A 26,381-nucleotide genomic window follows, 5' to 3' on the forward strand; every position below is an offset into this window, starting at 1 on the left:
ATGAAAATGTACACGTCACCTGCATTCAACCGAACATTGCAAAAGATTAAGGGAAGTTCAGTTTTCTTAAGAGGGACAACGATTTCCACCAATTCTTCCTCCTTTCTCACTGCAGACTCCCCTTCCCCCCCCTAGGCTATTTCTGACCATCAGGGAAAAATATCTGGGGGACTGGTTCAGCAGGAGGGAAAACTGGCAGAAATCACAGCACCATCATAAGAAAATGCAGGTGCCTTTAATTTTTTGGAACTGCATGGTTGTACACAGGTCAATAACCAGGTATCTGTGGTCCCTAATGGTTTGTTCAAGTAGTTCCAATAGAGAATTCACTTTTAAACTTTAGCTAACCTCTGTATCAATCATAGCTGGGTAAGCTTCAAATTATTTCATTCAGTGTTTTACATACTACTGAGGATCCCAGTTAAAATTCCAGCTCTGAAAGGTCTGTCTAATACTGCCCCATACTTGTATATCTCTGTGAGCCTAGCTCAAGAGGGAAGGGATCCTCCCTTTTATTCACAACACGAGATTGGAACTGCCAGCACACTTTTCAAAAATGAACCCAACACCATCCAACAAGGAGTGTTCAAGAAATCTCTCCTCCAAGAAAAGTGAGGAAAGGTCGGATGGCACGGCATGCACTTTAATTGTTCATAGCTGCAGCTGAAGCAATACTGTTTTTATGGTCTTTGTGCAATATGGCACCCAGCTCAAGCTTACTCTGACCGCAGCACTACTCGAGCATTTCCTGCATTTTACATTTTTTAAAATCCAACCATTGGGGGTGGACTGGCCTTTTAACTTGCCAGGAGAACATCAAGTAAACAGCTGCCCGGAGAGCCACTGGTGGTCAGCAGCAAGCTGAGTTAACTGTACTGTGTGGAATGGGCAGAGCGGCAGGGGTTGATTGGTCCAGACCAGGGGTCTGCAACTTGTGGCTCTCCAGGTGTTCATGGACTACAAATCCCATCAGCCCCTGCCAGCATGGCCAATTGGCCATGCTGGCAGGGGCTGATGGGAATTGTAGTCCATGAACATCTGGAGAGCCACAAGTTGCAGACCCCTGGTCCAGATCCAGGCCATAGCATGGTAGCCATGGGTGGGGTAAACCTATGCACGCTGTCACGGAAGCTCAGCAATGCCAGCCCTTGGCTCAGCTTCCTCCGAACTGTCTCAATATCAGTAATCCACTCCTATCCCTTTTCTCTCCAGATTCTCCATAACTCATTCTAGTCTCCAAAAAATGTAAACTGAACACAAAATTGTACACTGACAATATCTAAGCTAATTTAATACTCCCCTCTGCCCGCCGCAGTATCCCCAGAAAAATTCCTTTTTCAGAACTGGTGACACCTTGGATGCTGTACAATTACTCATCGGTTGTAAACATATGTAATCTCGGGTAAATCTCTTTTATCAAACACCTACAAAAATTCCAGTTTGCGATCACAGTGATTTCCATTCGCCCTCCTTGCCTGTTCAGTTAGAAGCTCCTTAATAGAAGAATCTGAAAGCGTGTTAGGATGCTTTACCGTGTGCTTCACTCAGCAGGGGTTCCATTTAGTTAAGCGTTCCCCTCAATCCTCCTGAATGCTAGTCGTGACATTTGCTTTCATCTATTCAGCCTCTGTGTTACAACCTCTCGGTACATGATGGAGATATATATAAGTAGCAGAAAGACCACAAAGAAATCGTCCAAAAATCCCAGAATTCCAAACAGTGCTTCAGGCAGAAAATCCAGAGGTGATGCTAGATATAACAAAGCTCCCAATAGACAAAGGAATATTCTGATCCGGAACATCCAGAAGAGACCTCCAAGCGAGAACATTTCTCTGAACGCGTGACGCAATAATGTGGGCAAATCCATAATCCTTTCCATTATCTTAAAAAAGAAAAGAAAGGTACAGTTAACATATAATTTCTAGTCATATGCCAACACATAACTTCAATACGTAACTTCTAATAGGGGATTTTTAAGGAGCACGTAGAATAGTGGTTCTCAACCTTCCTAATGCCGCAACTCTTTAATACAGTTCCTCATGTTGTGGTGACCCCCAACCCTAACATTTATCCATTTTACAGATGGAGAACACTGATGCAGAGAGTCTTAGGCGACCCCTGTGAAAGGGTCATTCGACCCCCAGGTTGAGAACACTGATGTAGAATGTAAGCTCATATCCACAAACAGAAATTTGAAATGACTACTATTCACAGTGCTACAATTGCTCTTTTCTCCAGTCCCTGTCATTTGAGGATCAGAACTGAAGAAAAAAATAAAACAACATCTGGGAACTTAATCACAAAGTTAAGCAAGAACAAGGGCTAAATAAACTATATATTTCAAGAATACACAGCAATGTAGACCTAAAACATTTATTATAGAACTTTTCCCAAGTTCCCAATGCATTTCATATAAATCCCCTCAGTATTTCTAAAAGCAACTCTACAAGACAGGCTAGTATTATTATAACCCCATTACCAATGGGAGAGTCAGGAAACAGAGAGTGGCTTGCCAAAGGCTCCCTTGCGAGTACGTGGCTGAACGGAGACCAACTAGGAAACTTGTTGGCTCATAGTTAATTCTCCTAACGGCAATGACAAAGCTGTCTTCCTAGTTAGATGGCTTAGTACTGCAGAATTTTTCTGATATAGACAGCTGTGTGTTCAAGGTAGATAAAAAGAAATCAAAAACTCTTATCTAAATTAGATTAATTCTCAAAGGCCTGTCTTTAAGAAAATCCCATCTTTGCTTCCTAGACAAGTAAATTTTTTTTTTTTTTGCTCTTTCTGACTTTATCTGCACACATACCGATCTTGGCTGTCCTGAAAATCTCCGGTTGTAATCAGTGACATCCTGAAGTACTTGCATTGCATCCTGTTGATTCTCGTTGAAGAGTGGTAAAAATAAAGTGACCTGAATGCAACAGAAATAAGTCATTCAATGCCTGCATGCTAATTATTTTTGTTTTTTTGCTGAGTAGTTTTCAAAGGTAATAGACAGATGTTTTAAAATGGCCACTCAGTCTACATTCCAGGAGAAGAATCCAAACTTTGAGCTGGGATTCCTTCCAACTGCTGAGTTTATACATACTACTGAGGCTTTGTGGGTGTCAGGGTATTCTGCCCTGAACCACTTGCTGTATTAGTCCAAAACAGGTGCACTTGTAGCCCCAACAAAACAGGAAATTTAGCCCACAGGCTAAACGCTGCATCTCACCATAAACATTCATCTGGATGATTGCAGGTAAATGACTTAAAGAAACAGTTACCAATAAAGAATGCATGAGAACGTACTGCAGACATTTGATCAGCAGCAGTTCACGCCTATTCACGCTGCATATCCCATAAGCGGATTCAAAAACAAACAAGCGTCCTGTCGTAATTCAAAGACTGTGTGATGTTTCATAGACGAGATGCTACTAAAGCCACCACAAAGGTGTCCCTGGTACCCTTGATTTATTTTGCTACATTGGTCTAGCACTGGGGTCTGCAACCTGCGGCTCTCCGGATGTTCATGGACTACCATTCTCATCAGCCCCTGCCAGCATGGCCATGAACATCTGGAGAGCCGCAGGTTACAGACCCCTGGTCTAGGATGGCTAACCTTTCAGAATTTGTAATGCACCAGTTTCTAAAGCAAATACCCTGCTACCTTGCCGGTCTGTATATCCTTAAACAAGCCATCAGATACTTTCAACTTTACTTTCAATGCTTCAATGTGTTTTTAAAAGTCATGACATTTTGACAAATTGGCAATAGAGGCTTGCTGAACTTGCCCTGCAATCAAACACCTTCATTTGCGTGTTTGATCTTAAAATACATCACACAAACCATTAAAGTAAAGCACCGGTTAATATTTACAGAAATGTGACTTGAATTTGATATCAGAATTTTGCATGCCATCGTATTACCGTCTGCCTGCAAATGGGGCAATGTATCGCACCCAGCCATGAGCCACACCGCCAGTATGCAATAATACAGGAACCTAAACAGAAGAAACAATACCATTACTAGCTACTTTTTCTATCTAACTGTAACATTACTACCTCACCCTTCTTCCATGGGTTCTCTCTCCCCAATTTTATCTTCTCAAAATGATAATACGTAAACAGAAGTCATTATTTAACTGAGAGGTAGATGGAAATGGAAGTGTAACATCACAGTTTTAGCCAGGACTGGCGATTGCTCTGAGCAGTCAAACCACGGATTCATATCCTGTTTTGTAGGTTCCGTGCACTTGTAGCCGCAAGTTTTAGGAACTTATTTGGGCTTTTGATGCCGTGTAAGTCCATATTCTTATGACCAGATCATATAAACTGTGCAAGGAAAAAGGGCCCGGAGCTGCTTGAAAGCAACACAACAAGGAAAAATGTACAGAATTAAACAACAGACTTGAGATAATCCAGTGGCTTAATGTTGACCGAACTCTGAGCTAAGAAACTAAGCCAAAAAATACATGGGGAGGCACTCTTTACATCAAAACACATTTAAACACCAATACAAAGTAGTATCTGCAGAACTCAAGGGTTCAGGTATGAATTTTAGGCTGAAATGTATTTAAATGTCGTTTGATAAAACTTGCACTGTAGGGGTTGCTATGATTCTCAATACTACTGTATGATATAAAATACAGTAAGGACTGAGGCAGGATTGCCATCTCCAGTTCGGGAAACTCTGAGGGATTTGGGGGTGGTGCCTATGAAGGATGGCATATGGGGAGGAGAGGGAGCTCAAGGGAGAGGTAATGCCATACAGTTCACCCTCTGAAGCTGTCATTTTTTCTCAGGCCAACTGGTCTCTGAGGACCCTTCCACACAGGCCAATAAATGTGGGCTAACCACAGTATGAAACCCGTGGTTTTTTTGGGGGGACTTCACACGGATTCCACTCCTAACGAGAGTCCACTCCGCGTTTTCCCTTCGAACCCAGTTTTTTCAAGAATCGCGCTATCTGAATGAACGGCTGCCCTGGGAAGTGTGTTACTTGGCCGTGCCTCCCTTTTTTCCCAGTCCCCACCTCTCTGCTGCATAGCTACGGAGGGGCACAGGGACGACAGCATGGCTGAGGAGGCGCATGCCTGCCAGGCTTCGTAGCTAAGCAATGGAGGGAAGTGAGTGGGAAAAAAGCACCTCCGGTGCAAAGGCACGCAACCTGGCCAATGTGCTCACTGACCACAGGACGCCCAGCCATGTGAACAGCCCAGGGCTACGATGGGTTCATTTATCCTGCCTGCAACCCGCTTTACATTTGCTGTGTAGAAAGGACCTGTAATCTGGAAATCAGTTGTAATTCCAAGAGAACTCCAGGTAACCCTGGACAGAAGCAGGGGACTGAAAACAGATTTGGCAAAATGTAATAAGTTCATTAAGATTGATGTCATAGTGGAGAGCACACTGAAATTTACAGGTCACGGTATACTTATTAAAAATCGGTGGTATCAACTAGCAGAGGCAAGGTGAATTAAATAAGGAACCGAAGTAGGATTGCCCTCTCTTTGCATGCTGCAGGGTCAGTTCATCTTGCTACTGTGATGGAATCCAAGATATTAAGTAAAAATAATTTTTTTGCTTACCACAGAACAGGTGTCCACAGTTTGTCTCAATAGGAAACGTAGCCTGTTGTAAACAGACAGGGCAGGACATATCAGTATAGAAGCGTTGCCTGTCTTCAGCTGCATTCTGTTGAGAGAAATGAGGCATGGAAGCTATTAGCAAGACCAGAAAAAAAATAGGCTGGATCCTGTAGAAAATTTCCACTAAGGGAAATAACAGGCAAATTTTCACTAATCTCACAGGGACACTCCTAAGACCACACAGAATGTTTGGCTATTGTCTCATGAGGAGACCACACCTAGATACTGAGCCGGAGAGCCCATGAGGGTGTGTTTAGCTTAACTGGCAGAGTTAAGTGTGGGTTTAGTGAAACCCCAGAGCTTAATCTGTCCCAAGCCAGTGTGAGTTCCCTCTGGAGTTAAGGATGGGAGTTTTAGGAGAGTGTTCAGGACCATGTTGAAAAGGTTTACCCTAAACAGAGACATCTCTGTGTGTGTGTGACGTTATCTGGAAACTGAAATAGCCATATTCAAGTGAAGTTATCTTGTAATTGAAACAGCCATTTAGCAGAAACTGCATGTGCTCTGTAACATCTAAGTAAATATCTGCCTAAATAAATGCTTAAGTATCTCTCTGTAACAACAATCTGAGAAGAAAGCTTGTAAAATAAAATCTAGTTTTGTTTTATCTTTTAAAAGCCTCTCACCAGCCCCTTTCGCACACGCAAAATAATGTGTTTTCAAACCACTTTCACAACTGTTTGCAAGTGGATTTTGCTATTCCGCAGAGCTTCAAAGAGCACTGAAAGCAGTTTGAAAGTGCATTATTCTGCATGTGCGGAATGAGCCTAAGTTCCATATTTTTACCTCAGAATGTGGTGGCAGCTTATTATTATTTTTCCTGACAGGATTGTTGACTAAAGGGCTTGTGTGTGTGTGTGTGCGTGAGTGGGGAATGTTTAAGCAAAAAGGCAACTATCAAACACCCACCCCTGCAACATGCTCCCCCCCCACCACTGAGTGGTTTGTTATGGATGGTAAAGTGGTGGTTTGTTATGGATGGTAAACTGGGATTCTAAACCATGGTTTGTGCATAGCTTGTAAACTGCAGTTCGTCATGAGTAAATAAATCCCAATTTGCTCCATAGTGCCTCCCCTTTTAGCCCCCTGTACAGGAAGGGCAGACCAACAGAACACCTTGTTATTCCTGTTGCATTCAGAAATCGAAGGTATTTTCTAAGGGCTCTGCTTCCCGTCTTCCCTTTGCCTTATGTGTCTACACTGCTTTCTTGCTAGTCAAAATCTTGCAAGCAGGAATATGAAACATTCTCCCAAAACTTAAAACAGCAGAAAGATGGCAAGATATTGTTGTCTGTATGCATAGAGGGTTGTAAAAGATCTATTTTTGTTTCAGAGTGCAGTTCAAAGGATGAACTGATGTGGCTGGTTGAAAGAGGCAGGGGAATTGACAGTCTGCAAAAGGGGAAAAGGGGGTAAAGGGTGCACATTGTTTCTTTATTGTTCATAATTGTCTCATGCCTGTTGGGTACATTTGGTAGACTAATTAGGGTTTTTGCAACAATCTCTGGTTTAAACAAACTATGATTTATTGTGACATCTGAATGCAGCATGTGAGGCAGCTTTATTATTCTGATTGTATCATGAATGTTTATCTATTAGACATATACTGATAATGCTGAACTGAACTCTTAGACCATTAATCTTTCCCCAAGGACATTTACAAAAAGACAGTCACACACACACAGAACAAGGGAGTTTTCATAAGCTTTTAAAAAGTCTAAGTACACTCTATACAATTTCATATTATCACCGTCAAATGCAGCCATTTTTGGACCATGTGCTCAGTCAGGTAATGTGAACTCTTTGAGAATTGCAACCTTCTAAGTTTTAGATGCCTACCCTATGTTCAACAACCCCTAGCGAGGGTATGTTAAGAGGCAGGGGCTACAAGTCTTTGAGACTGCATTTCTCTTCTCTAACATCAATTTATACAACCAGATTTGGTTCTGGTACAAAGAACTCAGGAACGCAAAATCAACCGGCTCAAATTAACCAACACTTCACTGGTTACACAAAATTTTTCTGAGACACAGCTGAAACAAAATGTAACTTATCCAAGGAGAAGTCGATACCAATAGTACCAGTAAGTGCTACTATACCTGTTCTGATTGCAGTTGCTGTCGAACAGCTCTGACTAGCTCTTGGTTTTCCGGGTGAATAGCCGGATGCTCATTTCTGTTTAAAGAAAATATGGAGTTGCAAATAATAATAAAATATTTAGAGCAACAGAATCAAGCCCAATAGTATTCATCTGCCACATTAACAAGTAAATCAGTGGGCTTGGAGGACTGTAGTAACTCCAGCGCATAAGAGTTAGAGTCATATCCATTAGTGCCAAAAGAGTTTCAGGGTATAAGCTTTCTATGCTAACATATTTGGAACCATATAATCTCTTAAAGACCACATTAATTACATGGGATTATGAAAAATTAATAACGGCAGCAAACAAAACATGCTCACCAATAAATTTATCCATTGTAGGTGAAAGAGGCTGCATGTCACCATATATCCAAATATTAAAAGATCCAAATCTGACACATGCACTAGCTATGGCCAGATTTAATGTAATTCCATTGGCTATGTTGCAAGGAAGAAACCAATGGATGAGAGAACTTGCTCATGTGAAGGAGGCCAAATAGAAACTTTAGTGCATTCTCTTTTTTTATTGCCCCCATCAAATGGCCTCCATAAGAAGGAAACATTGGAATCAAGTGTTGTCAAAGAGTGAGGGGTTATCGGATGACCAAAAAATTTACTTTCTTTTAAACAATCCAAATTCTGTGAAATGGTAGCCAAATTTCTCTTCGATGAAATTAATGCTTCGGTATGAAATATGGGTAAGCAACCATTAAGCATCAGTGAGAGTCTGATTGATTTTATATATAATTATATATTTTAGGCTGTGATTTTGTAATTTTTATATGCCAATAAAGGCTTTGCATGCTTGTAAGCTTTCAAGAATCAAAACTCTGTTCATCAGACCAACACAGCTACTCTATCTTTATAGAAGGCACCATATGTGTGATTATAGTATTTTATGCAATGATACGTCACTCAGCATAAGCGATAAATTTCACCCTGAAGGCAGCTAGTAAATGAACGTGCTTCCATAAATATCATTAGTATAAATAAATTCTGGGGAAAATAAATAGTAGACATTAAAAATAAACACTTCCACGTTTTTTTCCCTTAATGTGTACTCATAGCTAAATTATGAAGCAATGAGCAAAACAATAATAACGGTTCCTTTATTTGTTCTTCCCATTAATCAATTTGTTTTATTTATGAAATGTATACCCACCTTTCTGTCCTCACAAAGAATGCCAAGGTGGCTAACAATTTAAAACATGCACAATAAAATCACATTATAAAACCATTAAAATCAAGGCCCTCCCGAACACACATCATTAAAAAACTTTTTAAAGAGTTTCAAAAAGTTAACACACAGAGAACGGTTAAAAGATATACAAAACATAGATACGATGGTTGGGGAGGTGGATCACTGAGAGCATCCCAAATGAAATTAAAAGTCTTAGCCTGCTGGTGGAAGATGGCCACAGAAGGTGACAGACAAATCTCCCTGGGGAAAGTGTTCCATAGCTTTGGTGCCAAGCCCAAGAAAGCCCTTTTCTGAGGTTGCCACATGTCTGTTCTGAGAAGGTGGGAGCATCCAAGGCAGTTCCAAAGATGACCATCATAGTTGGGCGGGTTCATAAGGGACTAAGCGGTCCTTCAGATATGTTGGTCCCAAACTATACAGGGCTTTGAACATCAAGACCAGCACTTTGTACTGTACTTAGAACAAACTGGAAGCCAGTGAAGATGAGCCAGGACTGGAGTGATATTGTCCCTACATCCCATTCCAGTCAACATCCTGGATCCAGAGTTCTGAACCAACTGAAGTTTTCAAACACTTCTCGATGGGAACCCCATAAAGATAGCACTTCAGTGATCTAGTCTAGTTGTAACCATGGCATGCACCACAGTGGCCAGATCTCTTCTGCCCAGGAAAGGCTGCAGCTGGGTGACCAGTCAAAGCTGGCTGAAGACACTGTTGGGCTCAGCTGCCACCTGCCTATGCAGAAGTAGGTTTGGGTCCATGAACACCTGCGGACTATGAGCCTATTTCTTTAAGGGGAGTGCAATCCCATCCAGACATGAGTGAAACCCTAAATCCTGTATCAGACCTTTTGCCTACCAATAGCACTCCCATCTTAATAAACCTATCCCCACCGAAGTATTTTCTCATTGACCACATAAATAATGATATTATGGAGATGGGCTGTCTTGAATTTGAATACTCATACTAACAAAGAACAGGTGTAAGGAAACACAGTAATTGTAATATGTTTGTTAATCCTTTGAACCACCAACTTTAAGGGCATGTTTACATGGTTGGTTTCTGTGAATGGTGGTATAGATTTCTGCTGACTGTCATTCACAGTACAATTTAAGCAGAGCCACACCCTTCCAAATCCACTGAAGTCAGAGAGCTTAAATGGGTGTAGCTCTGTGGATGATCTTTCATTTGGATCCCTGTCTTCTTAGCATCAGTCTGTCCACTATAACATGTTGGTTCTCAAACACATCTATTCCAGATATCACTTCTGGAACGTGTCGTCAAGTCACAGTTGAAGCACGCACAATTTTTTAATTTAGTCTTTTAAAAGTGAGGGTTCGACACATCACAAAACATTTCCAGAGATTCCCGCAAACATCTCACCTTAGAAGCACATATGCCAGTACAACGAGGAACGTGAAGCCGAGCACAACTGCCAGCAACACCTGGTCACTTATTCCTTCTATCATTGAATCATTGTCTAGTTGGACTTCTTGACTGGCCATTCCAGAGCTAGAACCCACAAGAAGCACATGATCACCAATTCATACATGCATACAAGACAATATTCATGCATTGTCTACAAGTAAAAGGATAAACAACAACAATTAGCTTTCAAGGAAGCTTCAGCCTTCAAGGTCAAGCTGCACTGTATATTCTGGTATAGCATTAATGCAACCATAAGCAGAATTACACCCTTCTAAGACTTCAAAAGGTATAGCCAGTGGTGGGGTTCAGCCGGTTCGCACCACTTCGGCAAAACCAATTGTTAAAATGGTGTTTGTAAACAAACAAATTATTTAAATCCCACCACCGGAACTGGTTGTTAAATTATTTGAATCCCACCACTGGGTATAGCTCTTCTTCAGAGAGCACTATGTCTTTCAGATACTCAAGAGATCCAAGGAACTCTACCCCAAATCATTCCCACAGAGCAACGCATAAGGAAATGGTAAGGTTCATACTGGTTTCTTCCGAAGGAAATACCACCATACTATTGCGAGCAGTTATTCCTGCATGTAGAGCATTGTGCTTGTGCTTACGGGGGGTACATGGGAAATCAATATATGACAAATCTCACAAGATTATGGTGAAGATAAATGCAATAATTATTAATAAAGCAATAACTATGGTAACAGTACAAATTAGCACATTAGCAAATGTCAGTTACACAAGAGAACGCTACATGGCACAGTGTTTAAGGTCTCAAAGTTGTGGAACATGTCAAGTGCAGATTGTTGGGATTTTAGTCTGTATAATTTCAAGGCCGAAATTAGGTGAAATTTAATCAAATTGTATGTTCTTAACCTAGTAACCATAGTGCAAATATACAAGCAATACACCATACATAGTAACCATAATGCAAATACACAAGAAAGCCAAATGTTTCCTTTCTAACTGAAGTCCCCGCTGATACATCATTCTCTGTCCTTGTCATGCATTAACTGATACGTTTCTCCATGAATCAGGCTGGGGTTTCCTTGACCCAGCTGGCCTCTCCCATAGCCACATGGCAGCTGTAGGGAACTTATTACCCCATGGGTGGCTGCGGGGTGTGTGTGCGGTCTGTTAACTTAAAGGGCAAATAATGGCCCTAATGCAATTTTGGATTGGGAGAATTGCTTGGAGGAACTGAAGCCTCTTCTCTTGTACTGTGGTTCTGATCCAAATTGAGCCCTGAAGTGCTTGGGGAAATAAGTTCCCTGCATGTGCTGTGTGGCAGGTGAGCCCAGCTGAAGGAGCCGGACATTTTAGGACCTATCTTGTGGAGTTCCACAGAGTGCAATCCCTGTGCTTTTCAATCTCGCATGTAAAGCCCTTAGGGCAAATCATTCATAGCTTTGGGGTCAGATGTCATCAATATATAGATGATATCCAGTTCTACAGATCCTTATCCAAATCCCCTGTTGATGCAGCAGAGGTCCTGAATCACTATCTGGCTGGTGAAGTGGACTGGCTGAGAGTGAACAAATTGAAACTAAACCCTGAAAAGACACAGATAATGCTGGTTGGGAAGGGGAAGATCTTCAAGGGCGTTGTGCTTCCACATTTGATGGAGTTCACCTGACCCTTGCTCATACAGTTAAAAGCTTTAGGATTATACTGAACACAACTTTCTTACTGGAGAAGCAAGATAAAGTAGTGGCAAAAAAGGATTTCTTCCAACTCACCTTAGCCCAAAAGATGGCCCCTTACCTTGATATGACTGATTTGGTCACCTAGATCCATGCCACAGTAACACAGAGACTACTGCTATGACCTGTACATTAATCTCTCCTCAAAATCAAGTTGGTTGGTGCAGAATGCTGTGACTCGGTTATTATCAGGAGCTAGATGAAGCATGCATACTATTCCCATCTTGCAGGCACTTCACTGATTCTCCATGAGTTACTGGGCTCAGTTTATTAGCTATCACATACAAAGCTCTTCATGGCCTTGGCCCTCATATCTGTGAGATTGCTCCCTCTGCCCGCCACCCCCCCCCCCCATGCTCCACCATGATAGCTCCGCTCTCTGGAGCAGGCTCTTCTGCAGGTGCTCACCTGCAAATGGGCAAAATTAGCAACTGCTCACACACATGCTTTCTCCACTGTGGCCCCCACCTCGTGGAAAGACATGCCTGAGGATAGGAAGGTTCCCACTCCTATGGCTTTCCACATACTAGGCAAAACTGAATTATTCAAGAGGACTTTTCTTCACAGGCAGTGGAGGTGCACTGTATTAAAACATTTACAAAGTTACTTGAGAAATTATTAGGGACTGTGGCCTATGCGACAGTATAATTCTTGCTGAAACTAAGATCCTGCTTTAGAATTTTGCATCATTTAATTTGTCATGTTAACACTTAAGCTTTGTTTCAGTTATTTTTTTTACTTTTTGTTGATTAAAAACCCTAATTCCACTGCACTGTTCACTGAATGTTTCACCTGTCGACTGTATTGACTCACTGTGTGTAATGTGCCTTGAGTTCCATGAGTGGGCTACAAATAACATTAATTAAACAAAAAAGATTGTGAAGAAATGTAATTCAAGCTGCAGTCTATTACGGAAGTCCCTTTATGTTTCAGAACTCTGTCTTGCAAGTCTCAACAAGTTTAAGTTGATCTAGTTACAAAAGAACCTGTTTACAAACATGGCTTCCAATCTAGGTTGACAACTGACTAGTCTCAGTAATCATAATGCTATTTGGATATAATGTTCAATTTGGTTCACAGAAAATAAACTGTCACTACATCTCAGTTTTATAATGAAGAGCCAGGTTATATCAACAAACTGACTTTGTCAGCCTCCTGCATCTGAAGAATAAAATGTTAATGTCCTTTATTTACCTCAGCTGGAAATTGACAGACTTAGCACCATGTCATCAGTCTCTTTGGATCCAGTTTCAACCCTTCCAAGCAGTGCCTTGAAAGAAGGGAGTATTTTCAAGCTGCTTCTTGATCCATAATTTTTACATTTATAGAGAAAGGCCTAAGTAACAAAACGAAAAAATTACACTATTAAATCAGCCAAAACAATGACATTGAGATTAGGTGCTGGGATTGAGGTGCTGGGAATACCAGCACTTTAGTATCTCCTTCTGTTCTCTGTTGTCATCTGGGTATAATTGAAGCTGTTGACTTTGAGCGACAAAATGTTAAACAACTTGGGGGCCAACAAATAGCCTGCCTCACCTACCACAGTGTCAAAACTGAATGAAGGCATCATTTCTATGATGTCCTACATTTGTTTACTTCATTTACATGCCACTTTTCTCCCTAGTGGTGACCCAAAATGGCTTACAGCGTTCTCCTTCTCTAGTTTATACATGTATCAGGTTTAGGTAGCAAAGGTAGGAAGAAAAGCTTTCTTAACAGGGTCCCATAGATATGAACTTTCCTTTCCCTTGGATTTGTGGCCAACTGAAAGCCTTATTGTAATAATCTACAAGTGTCTGAAAACCTTTGTTTGGGGTTTGCTTTTCTGAAACAGGGGATCAAAGCCATGCTCCCAAGAGACTGGCTTTTAAAGAAGGGGTTGTAATGCAACTACATTTTATTCTACCTTGCTGGGATTTTCCTAAATTAGGCCTGGAATATGGTTTCCTGGGACAGTATGAAAGCCGTGACAAGCAGAGTTTTTTCCAGATAGCCTGTCAGTGGCTGGCATCTTCAGAGGATCAGATCCTCTGAAGATGCCAGCCACAGATGCAGGCGAAACGCTGCCGTCACGATGCAGGCGAAACGCCAGGAGAGAATGTTGCTAGAACACGACGCCATACAGCCGGAAACCACACACAGCACCCTGTAGTGATTCCCGCCGCGGCAAAAGCTCTCGACAATACATTTTCCTAAATTCTTTTGCATTTGTTATATATTTTAATACTTGGGACATAGGAGAGTTTTACATTTAAGTACATGACCAATGACACATTTTCATCATTGCTTCTCATTCACTGGGTTTTCTGTGACACCAGTAAACAGCACAGAAAATACACTTGTGATAAAATCTGACTCGCAGAGAAAAACACTGTCCCTTATCTGAAAGGAAAAATATGACAGGGATTTTTTTCTTGACCTGCTGCAGAAACTGCAGATTACGGTCCCTGTCCTTCTGCAAGGCTAATTACCCTAACTGTGGTTAGCAGTTACAGTGGCACCAATGTTAACCACATTTAGAAAATGTACTTAATAAAGAAACTGCTTTCCAGTTCAAGCTGCTCTCCAGTTCAACTTGGGTAAGTAGAACTCCAATTAACACTAAGCTCTAATTATGTTAACATTCATGCTTATGCAATGGCTAATCACACTTAGGCCCAGCTAGAGAGCATCCTCCACAGGGGGTGGGAGGTGGTCTGTCAAAAGGATGCATGTGGTCAGAGTGAGTGACTCAGCATGCCTGGACACTGGGGAGCGCTACATCACTCTAAATATACATATAAGTCAGTGGTGGTTCTTGCATCTCCAGATACAGGATCATACTTCCCATCAGTCCCTGCCAGCATGGCCAGGGGCTGATGGGAATTGTAGTCCATAACATCTGGAGTGCCAAAGGTTCGCCACCACGGATATAAGTGTTATCTCCTTGAATGCGATGTCTCTTTGTCTTAGCCTGGGAGCTGCCCTCTGACCCCTCCTCTCTCTTTCTGTCAATGTTCTTCCCACTGTCCATGTGGCTTTCATTGGAGTTACACGTATGTACAAGTCCTTTCTGTAGAAACAATGTCTCATAATCCCATACACATAATGCCACATCAGCTGGTCACTTGTGACAGGACAAAGTACTTTAGATTAGGTTTCTTTTTCTTCCTTTCAACTGTAACTTAAATGTGAACATGTATCAGAATAAAGGCAAGTTTTATTTCTGCAATATACTTCTTGGGAGATTTATTTATTGCACTCACTATCATGTTTCTGAGACTGGGCAAACTGGTATATTAACCAAATATCCCATTACTTACAACCCTATGGCATGCTATGGTATGTCACTGACACTAACATTGACATTATTAGGCATTATGACTGCAGAGAAATGGCTTCCCCCCTCCCTTTTCTTTTCCCTCCTCCTCTTCTCCAACTAGACACCATAGATCTGGAGGACTCAGAAATCCCAGATCAGTATAAGAAAGGTCCTGCCTGGTTGGAGGGCAGAAAAGGTAGTTTGCCTAGCAACACAGATAGAGGGACCCCAAAAGGGGTGGTAATATAAAAGCAGACAGAAACCCATGTGGAGGTCTTTTGTCTTTTGGTCGGTTATTCTTTGTTCTTGAGAGAGAGGGCTCTTGCCTGAGCTGAAAAGGCAGCGGCCATTTTTCTAGACCATGCGCTCAGCCAAGTGATGTGAGCTCTTCGCAAATGGCAACTGTTTAAGCTTCTTTGAGGACTCCACCCTACTTTCCACCATCTATTGTGGGCAGGGTATGCATTAGTGATAGGGAAAGGGGATTTGCATTTTGTCTCCCGCTTATTTGTTATTCCTTGTTTTATCTGGATGCAGTGCCAAAAGGTTCTTGTAGGACTGTTCCACTGTTACTGGGGCTCTTCTTTCTTCAAACCTTACATTTGAGTGACGGTTCTGTGCCAATGCGATGCCCCACTGGACTTGGACATGCTATTCTGAAATAGGAAACTGAGGCAGGAGGCTCTGCAGCCAGGGAGAGGGAAGCTGGGAAATCCCCTGGCCTTTCCCCAGTGCGGAAGTCCTCAAGGATCAGGTGCGTGGCAGCATACCCCTGAGAGAAAGATAGCCCACCCCAGGGAAAAGTTGGTAACTCCTGGGGGTGTGCAGTGTGAAATAGGGCCTGCCAGCCAAAAGCAAGCCCGTTTTGCCACAATGACATTATTAGGCATTATTAGCTATGGTATGTCATTGACATTATTAGGCTTACACTAGCTATGGTATGTCATTGACATTATTAGGCTTCATACTGAAGTCTCTAAAGAAGATTAGATAATAGAACTCAGGCTTTCCAGATAAATTAGGTCTGAGTACTTCATCAAGCTCTACCAGTGATGGCCAATTGGCCATGCTGACAGAGGCTGATGGGAATTGCAGTTCCTGAACATCTGGGGAGCCGCAGGTTCCCTACCCCTGCACTAGGAGCATTACAACTTTTTGATCATGTTTTAGGTAAGTATGCAATCAAGGAATCGCTTTTTATCAATACAGTGACTGTTTTGCCTTCTTGGTCATGGCATCACAGCTCTAGAACTCAAAACCCAGAGAGACTCATTTGTTCCCTTTTCTTAGCCAGTGGCTGTAGTCATTTTGTATTTTGCTTGGCGGTCCCAACCCTCTTCCCTACCTACCAAATCTTTTAACTGTTTCTAAGTTCCTATAAGGAGTTTGTCTATTCCTCGTCTTCAGCAAACATAACTTTTCAAAGTGATTTTATTAATCAGCCCTAAGACAGAGAGCTAAAGTACTTTATAACCAATCTTTTTTTCTATCTCTTTTGTCCCTAAGAAACATGTACCATGAACAGCTGCATTTGTGTTACAACAGAGGCTTTCATTCTTATGCTTTCAGATTAAAAATATTGAATACTGGAGGATTTGAAAGAACATAAGTTGCCATAACAGTTATATTCTTTCACTGGGGTTTCGAATAGACAGCTAAATTTCTCATGTGGCAGAACTGAAACTCTGCTACATGGCAGAGTTCAGATAGAATGTCCCAGTGCCTTGTAGAATACAAGAAATAATTGTGCCTGGCCAACCAAAATAAAATAAAATCCTACTTGCATCTACTTGAAGGCAAGTTCCAGCAGGAATGTAGGAGTGGGGAAACAAATCTGGTTCACCTGATAAAACTCCACTGCTCATGTGGAACAGTGGGGATCAAACCCGTTTCTCCAGATTAGAGTCCACCTGCTCTTAATCACTACACCACTATAACCCTGGCCTTCATCCCCTGCCTTATAAAATATTTAAGTTCATATTATTTCTCATACTGTGTGCTGCAAAATGCCAGTTTCCAAGTTTGTATGGGTGGATAACAGATGTTCCAGCTAAGAGCAAGCTTCCTATGTTAAAACAGCCTGTTTGCAGAAATTTAATCTATGAGTTACTCCAGGCAATACTATCTGGAGGTCACATAACAAGGACATGTATCTTTGATTATCTCACCCTACCAGAGTACTCCATTGACATAATGGAATCTGCACATCTCCTGGACACACCTCGATAAGATGCTTTTGGAAGCCACTATGCTCTTGAGAAAACATTTCTAAACAACTGCTTCTTCTTGCATTCTACCTTCGTAGATATGATCTCCCTTAACAACAAAATCCCTTCCTAAATCACTCAAGTCTCAGCTAATACCTAAGGCAGAGACTTGAGAAGCATCTCTGCATAAACCATTCATGGTATCACTGATATAATCTAGGACCAATTGGCCCCATTGGCCTGGGGTTTAGAACAATAGTTAGAGCTGTTAATTAGCTCTAGCCCCGCAAGTCCATGGAAATCCCAAGCAGTTTCAGAAAAACTAAACCTAAGCTTGAAGTTCCCGCCAAACTAGTGATCCACCCTATACAAATACTGCTCAGAGCCTCAGTGCTCATTACACATTAGCTTGAACCTCTTGGTCACGCTATGTGAGACACGATATCGCCCTTCAAGATTGGGTTTCTACATGGCACAGAAATCCTTCTTGTCTTCTAGATCAGGGACCTGCGCCCAGATGTTCAGGTCCACTTCATCAGCCTTCTGGCCGGCCACTGGCCGCTGGTAGGGGCTGATGGGAATTGTAGTTCCTGAACATCTGGAGAGCAGTAGGTTCCCTACCCCTGTTCTAGATCCTCATCAGCTGATTTAGGTAACGTATAAGTCCCCTGCCTCCCCAAATCCCACTCTATCATCCCATCTATCTTTTCCTCCCTATCTATATACTTAGGAACTGTGTGTATGTGCCTGGACGTCTTACTGTGTGATTGCTTGCAACAAAATCTCTATATTAAAATATTTAAACTGCAATTTGGTCTTTTGTGAATCTCTCTGCAGATAATGCTTCAAGCCGTTTCTGGCATACATAGTCTAAAAGATCCCTTCCAGCTTGCCTCTCACATTGCCAAGCCGAAGTTATTTCCCCATCGCTAATTTTAAAGATATTCGTGGTGCTGTTACAATTTTAGCATTCGTGAGATTCCCTAAAAATATGTTCACAACCTGTTAAAGCTGGGTAACACCATGCTCGCTCTCTATTGATGCTAATTACTAGTAAAGTTTCAATGGCTAGAAAGAACCAACTCGCTCCCAATTTACATGAACCTCCCAATCTTGCCATGTGGCCATAGGATGTGTATGGGTTTACCTACTAAAAATGGGTGACTGCGAAGGGTTTTTTGCTGGAAAGCAAGTTAAGCTTTCCTCCAACTTTACTCTTCAAATACTCACCCCAAATGCAATCAACAATTTCCAATTCAGAATATATGTTTAATTAATCGGGTCCTTGAAAGATCTGGAATCAGTGATTACTGGGAACATCTTTCCCTGAAACTGAAAAAAAAGAAATAGCTATTAATATCTTACACAAGGAATATATTGCTATGCACAGACTACAAAGTATTCTACCCCCAGTTTGAACAAACATAATTCAGTGGTGGAAAATACTTTTTGAGGAAAGCTAATGCAAAAGTCAGACTAAGCAGTTGCGGACTTATCAGTATTCTGTGATGTTGCTTCTGTCCTTTATAAAACCCTGCTTCAAGGCTGATAGATTCTTCTTGTGCTGCCCATTAGCTGTGAAGACAGTACACAATACAACAGGAATCCATCAGCCTAGAATGTTCCTCAAGTTCTTACACTTGGAGCTTTGGGGAAAAAAAGGATATAAATATTTTTAAATAAATAAAAAATTCACAGGTAAATTTAGCCAAATTACCGTAGATAAGACTAAACAGTCTTAGAAAAAAATCACCAGCTTGGATAGATATGAAAAAGACTTACACATTAATGACATGGAACTGAATGCAAGTCACACAGTGAAATCCTAAACAGAATAATACACTTCTAAGCCCACAGATGTTAATGGGGGCTACAAGAATGTAACTCTGTTTAGAATTGTACCATGGTGTCCTCTTGCAATTTACTTTATATAGCTTAGCCACACAGTGAGAGCCAGTGTAATACCGTGGTTAAGGGACTGGACTAGAACCTGGAAAACCCAGGTTTCAATCTTTATTTGTGCTATGGAAGTTTGCTGGGTGACCCTGGGCCAGTCATACATACTCCACCCTGACCCTGGCTAATATTTGGATACTCCTCAGGAATGCCAGGGTCATGACGCAGAGGCAGGCAATGCCAAACTACCGCTGAATGTCTCTTGCCTTGAAACCCCCACGAGGGTCACCATCAGTCAGCTGTGACTGGGTAACAAAAACAGCTACATATCAATCACTGATTACATTTAAGCATGACTTTTAATTAAAACAATAAAAGCATTCACCAATACTGTTGCTGCTGCAGGGCATGAAAATGTGAATTTTCCCCAGACTGATAAGCCCCACCCACAATACACTACTATCAACCACATCTTTGCATAACAAGTTCCACCCAAACACTTACTGATTGGTTCCCCACCCTGGAACATGGACAATGTATACTCCAAACGTTCCCTTCTCTCTGGACACAGTGTGTAACAGACTTCCCTCTGTGATACACCTCTGAAGATGCCAGCGACAGATGCAGGCAAAATGTTAAGAACAAGATCCACCAGACCACGGCCACACAGCCCGAAAAACCCACCAGAACCAGTTGAGTCCAGACGTGAAAGCCTTTGACAATACAATAAAAGGAGAGTTCCAGCATGTGAGGATGCCTATACTGCAAGAATTATACTTTAAATAAAATACATTAGGTGCTGCAGATCTTAGTTTCAATGTAGTGACACATGACAAGAGACTCGCAAGGAACTGTCCAGAGGATGAAGGAAAGACAGGGAAATCCACTGTATAAGGCAGGGGTAGGGAACCTGCGGCTCTCCAGATGTTCAGGCCATGCTGACAGAGGCTGATGGGAATTGTAGTTCCTGAACATCTGGAGAGCCACAGGTTCCCTACCCCTGGTATAAGGCAACTGGCCTTTTAGAGCTAGACGAGTTGCTTCACACTTATTTTGCTCAAAACTTTAATACTATAGCAATTAATTCAGAGTTAGGTGATCATCTAGCTCCAAACCTAATCAGTACAGTACTGGAGGGGGGTATACTTTTTATGTTTTCTTCCCTGTTTTGTATGAGGGTTGGAGGAATTGAGACTTGAGAGAGTAATACCCTGATTGCATGCAATTCCTTATCCTTACTTTAACTGTAAGTTTAATCAGGTATCTTTAAAAAAAATTGTCTGTGCATGGCCCATAACATCGGGTTTCAGAGGGTAGCTGATTTAGTAGACCACAACCAACGGTCCCTCTAACCGTGGTAAGGAACTGCACAGAAGTTCCCTACCTCTGCAAGGAAGTGAGCTGCTTGTGGGAGCTCCCTCTGCCAGTGGCTGCCCAAGCTGTGTGGCACCAATACGGTGTCTGCGTGGCTTACAGCAACTCAAAAGCTGACCCACATTAATGACTGGAAGGAACTTTGCACCAGAGACAGCGATGGAATTGCTTATTGTCAATAACTTCTAGATAAAAGCTAGTTAAACATTAGTGGGAAGGGCCCTGGTAAAACTTTTGGAGTTACTTAGAGAAACAGAAAACAATCAGTGTCACACAAAGTCTGAACTGCTGGTACTCAACTGGAAAGCACTACTGAATACTACTGTCTCCCAATGTAGAGTGGCATCTCTCAGACTATTTGGTAAAAAATTTTTTGCAGAGCAAAGACCAGCTACAACGTATGCTGAAAGTAACTATGATGATTGAACTTGGGACTGGATCTCCCAGGTACCAACCCACCCTACTAGAGATCTTAGAGATGAGCTATTCCCCCAGCACATTTCCAAGCTAATGCACTGGGGAGATCTGAAAGCTAGTAATTGTAGGCAGCAGGAACTCCATGCTCTCTAGCCCCTTGAAAAAGGGGAAAGACGGCTCTGTCTCCTTCCCCTGAGGTGCAGTCGCAGTCCCCATTCCTAGAAACGGAAGGGCTTCATTTTCAGTTTCCATCAAATGTGATAATCGTCACTCTCTCCCCTAACAGATGCCTTGGAAAACCCCTGTAAACCACAATTTTACGAAATGCTGCTATAAACTTCTAAGGCCTCTCCCCTTTACAGCTGAAACTATGTGGGAAAGAAAAAGAGCACATCTGTATAATTATGATTGGAGGAAGCATTTTTCCTCCAGTACTGATATCATTTCATGACTCTTTTCCTTCCAAGTAATCAGCAGAGCTCCTCTCGCTTACAGCACCCCCCGATGGGACAGGTGGCCGAATCTAATGGAGGAGCCAATGGAAGGAGTGGCACTTTTCCACATACCATTATCCTCAGCAGTCCTTTCTGATCACAGGAAAGTTGGACTGCGAGGACTTACACGGACTAACAGCCACACAGACTGGGTGACAGCAAGAGAAGGGGGAAAGGGCAAAATTGCCACTGACTGAACAAAGCATCTATCTTTTCTATATATTTATATCACATTTTTCCTTGCGGCTCAAAACAGAATAAAATAAAAGGCCAAATAACACCCCCATCCCTGATAAAAGCTATACCCCATTTAAAGCCTAGGCAAATAGAATGTTCTAAAAATTATACAAAGTCCCTTCTCAGGAGCCTGTTCCACCAAGTTGGAACTACTACAGAAAAGGCACACACTTCAGATACTATACTCTGTTCCACAGAAAGATGATTGTTTGGTCAGTTGAGGTGCAGTGGTTGAGAAAAATGTATGCTTCCTTATTAGAATATAGTCCTGAATGAATATGAAAATTATAATTCATTTTTATGTGCTGCATTTGTAAAAAGAACATTATCTTGTACATTATTGAACACAGGACTTTGATACAAGAGCATTTATGCCAAATGTATTTTAAACTCTTCAAAATGAATGGGGGAACAGGGCTAGGGTAGGCACTAGGGATCTCCTGTTGTAGGAACCTCTTGACTCTCCAGGATAGTTCAGGGTCTGCAATTCCCACATCCAGCTTCTTACCAGCATGGCCAATTGGCCATGCTGACAGAGGCTGATGGGAATTGTAGTTCCTGAACATCTGGAGAGCCGCAGGTTCCCTACCCCTGTCCTAGGCAGAGCATTTTACAACAAAGTGGTCCAGCATGCTTTGTCTGTGGCAAAGGAATATATAACCCTACTATCTTCATTCTGTGGTGGAACAGAGTATATGTTGGCTATCTTAAGGCAGGAGAACAACTAGCAGGTTGCAATTGGAGGACTGCATCTGATGCGTAAGGATATATGGGAAGAGACAACCCTTTAGGTATGTGGGTCCTAGGCCATGGGGCTTACTCTGGCATAGAAAGTAATTACTTGAACTGGACAACACACATTATTTGCCCAAACTCGGGCTAATAGCTGGGTTGTGGAGGCACTATTTCAGCACTGACATTACTCTTAGGTAATGTATGCATTATGCTTCAGGTAGCACAGAATGTCACAATGTATATAGAGTCATGCCAAAGGCAACAATTGAGGCTATTTCAGGGGAAATGTAAAATTAGGCATGTAAGGAAAAAACAGCCCTTTGTCCTAACTTTTATGTTGAAAAGCACTATTTTTAGATAAAATTAGCCTGCAGTGCTAATTGCAAACTGGGCGCCTGCATGATTTGCACCAGAAAACAGTACAGGAAGAAAGAATTAATTCACCTTTTTCCAGTGCCACTTCTCTGATTTTTAGTCTGCAATAGAAGCCTGCTAATTAGTTTTAAAAATCCTTCCAAACTTGAAAGATCCTAATCACAGATTTCCTGCAGGTCACGTGGTTCAGAAGATGCTAAAGAAAACAAGACCAACAATGCAATCCTAAACAGAGTTGCACCCTTTTAATGCCATTCATTTCAATGGACTTACATGGGTGCAGATCTCTTTGCAGACCCCTTTATAGCAGAGGTCCCTCCACACTTGTGTCCTAAAGCCCTTACAGGTCACAGACATAAACAGTTGATAGATACAAACAGATTATACAGCAACTGGTGTGTCCCAATCCCGTGAAGAGCACAAATTAATCTGAGGCCCATTCTACTCCAACAAGATGCTTGATCTCTTTGCATATGCAATTAATTCCTGCTCATTACTATTCCTCTAAGAAGCTTCTATTCCAACAAAACACTCACTAAGAACATCCAGCAGAAACGGCTCATTTTAAAGAGAGGGATCAGGAAGTGCCACCATGACTTTCATACAAGGCGGCAAAAAGTTATATACCGCAAGAGTTATATATATTCGTACAAGAAGGCAAGAGTTGTATCCTGCAAGCCTCCAACTGAAGAATATACTTAATTTAAAACATGTTTAATAGATGCTCACCCCAAACCTTCTGGGGTGTTCCTAATGCTCAGTCAGAGAACATTTGAATCAAGTTCACACCACTGCACTCAAAATTAAGACAGCCAGAAAGTGGAATTTGACACTTTGACACCATATGTATAAAATCATGTACCACCCAGTTTTACATGTGACCAGAACTGTGCAGGTCAGATTCACCTTCATGCAAACTTTTCTTTTCTTACACATGGCAACAACCCCACTCCCAACCCTACTACAACTACACATTCAAACAGTAGATTTTCCCAGCAATAAAATACTTATTTTTCTGTCTGCACTGCCAACGCTGCAGGACAGCAAACATTACAGGTGAATAACTGATTCTCATTGAAACCAAACTCAAGCAATATCTTAAATCAGGAGCAACCAAGGCAATACAACACCATGTAATTGTCGAAGGTAAGCAACACAGGTAAGCAGAGCTGCACCCTTCTAAGGTAAGCAGAGCTGCACCCTTCTAAGCCCATTGGCTTCGACTCTGCTCAGGATTGCAAACTTCCCAGTGCTCACAACTCTGCGATGAGGAAGCTGGACATATATATATATTAGACCACGACCTGTTGCACGGGGGAGACCATAGCACCCTAAGGCGCCCCAACCTTTTAATAGTCATGGGCAAGGCCAGGTCGGAGAGCGCACACCTGAAAAGAAAGGGGATGAGAGCACGGAGGGCTCAATGCAAAACCGCGGGGAGGAGAAAATAAACCGAGCTAGGGGCAGTGAGGGGATAGAGCCATTTTCTTCAGTGGGGTTTTGGCGCGGGGGAAAAATTGGCGGCCGGTCTAACCGGGCAGGGCGCTGAGGGGACCCGGACGCCGACCGGGGGCCAGGCGGCCATGGAAGGGGTTGTGGGCAGCAGGCCGGCGGCCGCCCCTCGCCTCAGTACCTCAAGTCTCGGCGGCCTCGTCAAGCAAGGCCTCGCAGCCCCAGCCACAGCGGGCCCAGCCGCTCCGCCCCATTCCCTCACGGCGTGACCGGCCGAGGCGGGCCTTGCAGGCCGGTGGGCGCCTGCGCGTTGCCTGCCGGTGCGGGCGGATCCCGGCGGGCCCGGTGACGTGTCTGCGCCACCAGCAGGCCGGCCCGGCTCTGCCGGCCTGGGTGAGAGAAGAAGAAAGGCCGCGAGGAGCAGAAGCCCGTCAGGCGGCCTCCACCTCAGGAGCTGCTCCGCTGCCGCCGCCGCCCGAAGACGCGCGTTGCCTGCGCCATGTTCAACGTGGAGAGCCTCGAGCGGGCCGAGCTGGGCGAGAGCTTGCTCACCTGGGTGAGTGGCCCAGGCGCGGGTGTCGTCCTCCGGCCGGGGCCCTCCTTTCCTCCCTTTGCAGCGCTGGCAGCTTGGGAGGCGCCTTCACCTTTCTGCCGCCCCAGGATCCCGGCTCCTGCCTTCTGTTTTGTGTGGGCCTCGTTTGCTAAAGTGCATGCACGAAGAGGGCGATTCTGTGCGTTTTTATACAGAAGTCAGCCCTGCCTGGACTCTTCAGATAATTTAGGGTTGCGGTCTTATAGTGTGTGTGTGTGAGTGTGTGAATATTGCACGTGAATGTGATAAACAGATGTATCCTGCAGTTAGAGAGCTCTGATTTGGTGTGTTTGATTGCATTTGTAGCCTGGCTTGTCTCCAAGGAGTGAGCTTTGGGGTGATGTTCATAATTCTCCCTCCCTTTTATTTGTACTCACAACAGCCTTGCGAGGTAGGTTAAACCAAGGGAGAGAGACTGGGCCAAGGCCATCTAGTAAGGTCCATGCCAAGTGAGGCCTTCTCTGCTCCTAGTTAAAAACCCTGATGGCCACAACATGGTGTGTAGTTGAAGGCATGTTTGCCTCTGTGTAAAATGACTGTGATGTGGATTTTTCTCCTTTTTTTCTCCATCTTTCTATCCATTGGCATCATTAATGTCAGTCGCTAGGTTTAAAAGGCTGGGCTTTGTTCATCCACTGTCACAGTAGCTCACTTACTCTGCTGCCTTAAGCATGTCCTCTGTTTTTCTTTAAAGCTCATCTCATCTCTTTTTTAAAACCTTCAGTGTTACAAAATGTGTGAAAAATGTGGCCTTTGTTTCCAGCAGTGTAATTTATGCCCAGCCGTACAATTCAGGAACTCCTTGGGAAGAAGGGATGTAGGATCTATTGGCGTGGGTGGAAAACAGCATTTAGAAGGAGTTCCCAAACTTTGAGTCAGCTGTGCTCCAAGAATGCAGGCTTTTGAGCTACTTATGAACTGAAGGAAATGTACCACTGCTCCTCCTTGTGTGCTTCATGTTTCTATCTAAAACCACTTTGACTTTCCTGCATCCCATTTTTAAATGATTTTTAGGGCTTGGGTTGTTGGTTTTGGAACCTGTTTTACACAGAGACCCTTGTTAAAAAGGAGGTTTGAAGGTATATTTATTGAAGAGGGGTGCGCACATCAACACCATGCAGAGTGAAAACAAATCAAGCCTTAGTGTTGTCATTACTAGTCCTTGCATATTCCTTCAGACAGACATGTGATG

At 42.7% G+C, this 26,381-nt stretch overlaps 2 protein-coding genes across 3 annotated transcripts in view; one reads left to right on the plus strand and one right to left on the minus strand.

Moving 5' to 3' along the window:
• Positions 1-1,385: 1,385 nt before the first annotated feature.
• Positions 1,386-24,920, minus strand: RNF170 (ring finger protein 170). The gene is made up of 9 exons (XM_048503972.1): positions 24,779-24,920; positions 18,848-18,949; positions 13,301-13,442; positions 10,356-10,484; positions 7,732-7,807; positions 5,573-5,678; positions 3,912-3,985; positions 2,810-2,914; positions 1,386-1,882 (listed from the first exon to the last, which is right to left on the minus strand). The coding sequence occupies exons 4-9, from the start codon at positions 10,475-10,477 to the stop codon at positions 1,613-1,615; spliced, it is 753 nt and encodes a 250-aa protein (XP_048359929.1). The 5' UTR covers positions 10,478-10,484; positions 13,301-13,442; positions 18,848-18,949; positions 24,779-24,920; the 3' UTR covers positions 1,386-1,612.
• The window catches only part of HOOK3 (hook microtubule tethering protein 3), a 75,248-nt gene continuing 73,775 nt past the window's right edge, over positions 24,909-26,381 (plus strand). For both annotated transcript variants that reach the window (XM_048503970.1, XM_048503971.1), the window contains exon 1: positions 24,909-25,153. In XM_048503970.1, the coding sequence (XP_048359927.1) occupies positions 25,097-25,153 (57 nt within the window). In that variant the 5' untranslated portion in view covers positions 24,909-25,096. The remainder of the gene's footprint in view (positions 25,154-26,381) is intronic.

Source organism: Sphaerodactylus townsendi, linkage group LG07, assembly GCF_021028975.2.
Source record: "Sphaerodactylus townsendi isolate TG3544 linkage group LG07, MPM_Stown_v2.3, whole genome shotgun sequence".
NCBI classification, from domain to species: domain Eukaryota; kingdom Metazoa; phylum Chordata; class Lepidosauria; order Squamata; family Sphaerodactylidae; genus Sphaerodactylus; species Sphaerodactylus townsendi.